The sequence below is a fragment of the Populus euphratica genome, unplaced genomic scaffold, assembly GCF_000495115.2.
Source record: "Populus euphratica unplaced genomic scaffold, PopEup_1.0 scaffold458.1, whole genome shotgun sequence".
NCBI classification, from domain to species: Eukaryota; Viridiplantae; Streptophyta; class Magnoliopsida; order Malpighiales; family Salicaceae; genus Populus; species Populus euphratica.
The window spans coordinates 51,061-58,345 of NW_011500340.1; the positions used below are offsets into that span (position 1 = coordinate 51,061).

At 27.3% G+C, this 7,285-nt stretch overlaps 1 protein-coding gene across 1 annotated transcript; it reads right to left on the reverse strand.

Annotated features, from left to right (window-relative positions):
• Window positions 1-954: 954 nt before the first annotated feature.
• LOC105113822 (ethylene-responsive transcription factor WIN1-like) lies at window positions 955-2,126 on the reverse strand. Its single transcript, XM_011010152.1, has 2 exons — window positions 1,743-2,126; window positions 955-1,535 (listed from the first exon to the last, which is right to left on the reverse strand). The coding sequence occupies exons 1-2, from the start codon at window positions 1,820-1,822 to the stop codon at window positions 1,076-1,078; spliced, it is 540 nt and encodes a 179-aa protein (XP_011008454.1). The 5' UTR covers window positions 1,823-2,126; the 3' UTR covers window positions 955-1,075.
• Between the last annotated feature and the right edge of the window lie 5,159 nt (window positions 2,127-7,285).

Here is a 7,285-nt window from a genome sequence, read left to right on the forward strand (position 1 = left end):
TATATTTTATTTTTATATATATATATATATATATATATATATATATATATATATTCTTGTCTTATCCCTTTGCAAGAAGTTCATTCTTTTTTAGCACATGCAGGTTTTTATCAATTATTAATGAGTTTTTTAAAATAGCATTGTCCTTATGTAAATTATTAGCAAAGGATGCACATTTCATGTTTAGAAAAAAAGTTATTCTTTTTCATACATGTTTAAAGCTTTTTTTTTTTAAAAAAGGATGGTATCATAACGGCGGTTAATTTGATTGAACCTTAGACATGAGTGTAAAGACAAGCCATAGATAATAAATGAAGACGTATATTAAGAGGCAACCCAATATACAAAAACAATTAAAATAAATAGATTTGCTTTTATCTTTTCTTTCCTCTTTTACCTTTGTTTTCTTTTTTGATTTTTGTGTAATGATGTTTGTTTTATCTAGTTTAGCCAAATTTGTCTATGTTTGGATGTTTTTTCTTTGCATATGTAATTTACTTTTGGTATGAGTCCTTGCTTTTATAAAAAAAAAAAAATATTATGTTGGATTTTTATTTCAAACCCTTAGTGTATATTTTTTTTTCTTTTTAAGAGTTTTGGAGATTCGAACATTATTATTTTGAACATTATTATTTCGAACATTATTATTTGATGAATATTATTATTCATTCAAAATTTATATATTTTTTATAACTTATTTATTTTTTTTGTAGATTTTACTATTATATTACATGTGTGTATGAACCATAAAATATACTATGGTGATAGAAGAAAAATAGAAAAAAAATATTCCCTTTATAATTTTAATGAGAATATGTTATAGGAATTTAAAATTAAAAGAAGTTAAATATTAATATTTTCATAATAATAAATTTGAATGCTTCCATGCATGATTATACTCAAAAGTCAATCTATACTCAATTCAAAATTAATACATCAATATCTCGCAAAGTAATTTTTTTAATTTAATATAATATAGATGCATTTCAATATTAATAAAGTACATATATTGATAACAATAAGAAAGATATAAATATATTAGAAACCTATTGTCGTCCATAGATGCAACCCCCTTCTACCTATTAAGTAGCTCCTCTATCATCTGTAATGCAACCCTTTCCTCGTCATCTGGACTATCATCACTACCACCATCTTGGCCTGCCATATCTGATGTATCTGAGATGAGAATCTTTTGTTGCGGGGCTTGCCGTCCATCCTTGTTTCCAAGCTCTACAGTCATAATCCAATTTGAAACCGAACGTGGACCGGCACGCTTTTGCCAGACTCCAATGTGGCAATTCTCGGCGTCAAGCCTAAGACAAGTTAGGGAAGTATATGGAGATCTGCAATATTTGCGGAGTTTTGCACTAAGAGCTGATGAGGCGGAGGGAGAGTTCTGACCATTTCTTGTTTGATTTGCAACCACAGGGAAGTTTGTTTTGGCGTTACGGCCACTCATCAAAATCGCTGCTTCATCGTAAGCTCTTGCTGCCTCTTCAGCTGTATCAAATGTTCCAAGCCACACCCTTCTTTTTCTGTGCGCAATAATCAAGAACCCATGAAAGTTTAAGGCTAAGACTTTGGAGCAAAAGTGCTAGAACATGATAGCAAAGTACTGGGGACGATTATTTTTTTTAACCTCAAAACACTTTGAATTTTATAAATCATTTTCAAACAGGTATGAATGAATAGATTGATAAATAATTATAGGAAATTGAGAAACATAAGAACAAAACCAGTACAGTAAAGGATGACGAATCTCAGACACCCATGAGCCCCAGTGGCGTTGCCTGACACCTCTGAACTTCTTTGATTGCACCATGATGTGAAGAACTGACAGAGTTTTATGTCTTTCAGCGTTTTTCCCTTGCCAGTTCAAATCTTACGGATCATGTATATATACAGTACAAGAGAACGTTATGCTGTGAGCGAGCTAGTAAATTGAATGAGCAATTATTCATTGCTTGGTTTTTTGATCAAGTATAGCTGTATAGGCCAGTGGTAGCGTCAACAATCTACCCTAGAATTAAAGGGTCACCCTCTATTTTCCATTAGCAGCTTCTGCATGTGCTGGCCATAATTTGCAACCCACCACTCTACCTCTAGGCACTTGGAAAATTGGAGGAACAGAAACGACAATTTTCATGTAAATGGACGTAGGCGTATACAATAATCATCCAAGAATTTAATTCTACACAGCTATGATTAAATAGCAGTTGCGTTGTGGCCCCAAATTGTCAGCTTTCCGATGTCTCCGTGATTGGAAAGGGAGTTGACAGCTGATTTTCCGTGTTATATACCATACGCTAAAGCTAGAATAGGCATCGCTTCAATTATCAATTGCCACGTTACTACGTCCGAAGCTACAACTGCAGGCACATGTGTGTATAAATATACATTTATGTAATGTTGTACAAACAATTAAACCCTTCTTCTGTTGTGTATCTGATTAATTTTTTTAATGAAAAAATTTAATTATATAAAAATTAATTTAATATAATTTTATATTTGATCCATTCATAAATTATAATTAATTTTAATGTTTCATAGCTTATATTTTCTATTTTTTAAAATTAGATATTTGTAATTGACTATATTCATAATTTTACTATTGCATTTATAATTTCATATATATATATATATATATATCCCTAATGTATTGCTGAATGCAATTTAAAAATAATGTTTGGTGATAATTGTTTTATTCTTAAATCAAAGCTAAAATAAAAAGAAATATCTCATTATTTTTATTAAAAGAACTATTATTAATAACTTCCCAAGTTGATAGAAGTAGATAACAATTAGGAATCCTTAATTATAACTTTAAATACCTAGAAAGTTCTCCATTATACATACACCTATACCAAGATTTCATTTTGGTGAATGGTTAAAGAACTTGGTTTTCTTTCGGATATAAATTTTATGCATATTGACATGAAATATTCATACATTATAAATCTAAGGCTACAGACTCTTGTCATAATCTAATTTTTTATTAGTTCATGTACATGTAAGATGTCATCTAGATTTTTATATACCAAGATAGTACAAGTTTCTTGTTTCATTTACTCAAGATAGTTTAATTTTCAAATTATTGATTGGATCATTTGTTTTTGTTTTTTTTTTTTTTTTGCACATTTGTATCATTCATTTTCCTATTTCTTTCCAAATCTTAAAAAAAATTGGTTTATTGCATAATTTTTAAAGATACAAAAATTATGATAGAAGAGTGTTAAAGAACTATCTCAACCAAGTGGTCACGAGTTCGAATCTCACTATTTTTATTTATTTAATAAAAATTCAGTATAAGGTAATGTGGGCATGTATCAGTTTCAAACTCAAAGGTATAGATATTAAAGAATCATCTCAATCTAATAACTTCAGCTGTTAAATAAGATCCTAAATATAATTTATATTATTTTCTAATAAAGAGAAAGATGGTTCATCAAATTCCACTTCTAAAGGAAACTCAAGTTTTTTTTTTACCTCGAAGAGAGGTTAACATGACCAAAAGATTGATGTCTTTTTTTTGCCAAGTGTAGGAGTGCCGAAGTAATAAATAACCCGGTAAGACTAAGGTCAAACTATAAAGAGGTTAATTATATAAATTATAAACAACAATAATACAACAACAATAATAATAAAAGTAATACTAATAATAATAATAGTAGTAGTAGTAGTAGTAGTAATAATAATAATAATAAAGAAAAAGAAAAAGAAGTTGACGTGAACTTTGAAATGGAAGATCAATGTGAGGATCAAACAATGATAAAAACAAATGTCAAGGTTAAAGGATCCACTAATGGTATTTCAAATAAGTATAGTATAAACTCTTATTAGTCAACTGGAAACCATATATAAAGGAGGTTCCAATCAGATTATAAATGGTTAACATGATTATATTAGTTATATTATTCGAATAATGCTAATACTTGTAAATGTTGTCGGGTATTCATGATTATAACTTATGTTAACAACAAATCAAGTTTCTTTCATAGCACAAGTATCGGTTATACCATATAATTGGACTATGAAAGTGCTGAGTATTTATTGTATCAAGTGTTATACAACATAAATCTAGATTAACCATTAAAGAAGTAAAGTATTAAGAGTGAACAAAATAACAAATACAAAATATGTTAGTATCAAACATTAAAGTCCATGTTGAGTTTATATTATATTTATTCTTACACCATTAGTATAACCTTTTCACCTTGACATAATAAACTTAGCTAAACATAATAAAAGAGATAAATATAAATAAACAAGATGAGAACATAAATAAGATAAAAACTAACTTAGTAGAGAAAATGAAATGAAATGCATAAACAAGATCTTAATAAAACCAAAACTTAAGCATTACAAAAATACAAAGAGAGAATGTAAGAGCATGATCTTGATTTGGAAACTAAGATGCCTAAATGCATGACAAATACCTTATTTTATAGGCTAAATTTGAAAACTATTGATTTGTTGACTAATTGTTGAGTGGGTGACTAACTCTTAAATTGATGACAATCCTTATATTCTTGTCTGAATAAAACATCATTGATAATGTTAGAATTTGAACCAACATTATGTATGAAAGTTCTAGGAAATTGTCTCAGCTTTCCAGGAAAAAAAAAATTGACGTCATTTGGACTTCTAGAACTCGAAATATAGGCTGAACACTGAACAATGTCTGGGTGTAGGACAAATTTGGACTTTTATGATGTTGTAAAGATTTGGATATTCAAACAACAGAATTGTAAAACATTTGGGGGAAAAAATCCTATAATCTGAGACATACTATTCAATACTTAACATTACAAAAAAAAGTATATTTGAGATTTCATGACATTATAATTTGAGGGTGTTACAAGAATTGAGTCTTGCCTTCTCATGAAATTTTAGGCGATATCTTAGCCTTCCATCCATATAAAGCAAACCTAAATCTAAGATCTATAGCTCTAGATATGACCTCATTACCGAACAGTGTTCCAGTTTGGACTGCACCAGCATCTATTTTCTAAGTTTGGCCCTCTCTTTATCCTTTCAATTTTAATACTTCAACTCATCAATCAATCCTTTCATTTATATGATAGACCTACATTTATGATAAATATTTATCATAAATTAAAGGTATCTTACGATATCAGACTTGTTATTATAAAACATACTTTAGTTAAGAAGTTATTGATACTTCAAGTACAAAATAATGATAAAAGATATACATATCCTAGGCACTAAATAGGCAAATTACACTTGTGTTGGTTACTTTATGATAGTTGAATAAACAATAATATTTATCTTGGATGTTATTTCTCAATCTTTTATATATTCTCATACTTTTTCTAAGCAAGAATGATTTGTTCGCAGATGCGTTGATGCCTTCTAGAGGATTAAGAGAAAATATATTTTTTTCTTGCAACGACATGATATAAGAAATTGATTGTTTTTCAAAATGTGAAGGTGTAAAGAAACTCTTTAAAACCAAAAAAAAAAACCATTATAATTAGAATTTTTTTATAATATTGAGAAGGAAAAGAATGATGCCATAAAATGAATGAAATGTAAAAATAAAAGGTTTGTGTTTTTTACAAGTAATATGGAAAGATTATTTGCAATTAGAAGATATTTCATAATACTAAAAGCTTATTTTAAGAATTATTTTACAAATTTGAACCTAGATTACAAAACATATTTTGAATGTTTTTTATAGTTTTTCAATGCAAGGTTTTCAATGTTTTTCAAATAAAGAAAAAACATGAACATTACAATTATTTTACATTTATATATAAGCCGTTTTAGGTAATGTAAAAGATTAAAATTATATTTGTATATTTAGTTAGTGTCATAAATTTAATTTTTATTATAAATCTAATATATATAAAGATTTTTTTTACTTAACAATATTAACTTTTTTATATTAATTTTTAATTTAATGAGATAAAACTAATATTATATAATTAGATTACTGCAAATATAAAATATTAAGATAACTATTGTAAATTATGGTTTTTATTTTAAAAAATAATAATAAGAATTTTATGTATTTTTCATTTTTCAGTGAAACAATTCCATCTTTGTTTTCAATAAATGAATAATTTTTAATTTTTATAAAAAATTAAAAAAATATTTTATGTTATTAAACACACCTTTAATGTTTGTACTAATATGAGTTTTTTAAATCAAGGATTTTTTTATTTATTTTGGGTAAAATACAAAACAACAACTACCTATCACCTTAGCACTAAGTGTTGCCCCTTACTAATTTTTACAAAAAATAATTATTTTATCAAAGAAAATGATGAAAAAGTCAATGTAAGAAAAACAATAATAGAATAGAAAAGGGGTTATTGCTCTTATAATTTTGGTGAAATATAATATACTAAATAATAGTACTCTCATACCTTTTACTATCAAATCCATTCAATATATATAGACATTATAAAATATCTTTTACAATCTTCAAATTACTTAATTAATAATAGACTCTTCAATATTTACTATAGATTCATAATATTTCTAATGTAGATGGTTATTCATTGTATTAACTTCAATACAATTAATCATGGTAAATAAGTTTCATAACTAACATTCTCCTCTCTTAAACTTGTTTCATCCATCTTCATGATTCCAAACTTCTTTTGCAAATAATAGAAAACATCAATTTTCAATGGCTTTATAAAAATATCAGTAATTTGTTCATGAGTTTTGACATAAATTAACTCCACATCGCCTTCTTTTAGATGTTTTTTGATGAAGTGAAATCGAGTATCAATATGTTTTGAACGTTCCTGATGAATTGGATTATTTGCAAGTGCTATAGCAGACTAGTTATCAACATAGGTTCTTAAAGCCTTGCTTTCTTTCTGTTGCAGATCTTCCATTAGTTTCCTTAGCCATATTACATGACACACACAATGCAGCAACAATATATTCTGTTTCACATATGGATAATACAACAATAGATTGTTTCTTTGATGTCCACATGAAAGTTGTTTCTCTTATTAATAATGTAAATCTAGTTGAGCTTTTTCTGTTTTTAAAGTTTTCTGCCCAATTACTATCAATATAACCTGTAATTTCAAGATTCTGCAAGGATGAATAAAACAATCCATAGCTTGTAGTTTTTTTAACAAAACAAAGGATCATTTTTCTTGTCTTCAAATGTGAGCTTCTTGGGTTCTTCATATATCTACTAATCAAGCCAACTCTAAACAAAATATATGGTATAGTACATGTTAAATAACGTAAGCAACCCACAACTTTTATAGTATGTAGGACTAACTAAATCTCATTC

What these genes read in the sequence shown, in the direction of transcription:
- LOC105113822 (XM_011010152.1), bottom strand. Translation starts at nt 1,822, where the DNA reads ATGGTGCAATCAAAGAAGTTCAGAGGTGTCAGGCAACGCCACTGGGGC. An exon ending in GAGATTCGTCATCCTTTACT is followed by an intron (nt 1,536 to 1,742) that starts GTACTGGTTTTG and finishes TATTGCGCACAG; the next exon opens with AAAAAGAAGGGTGTGGCTTG.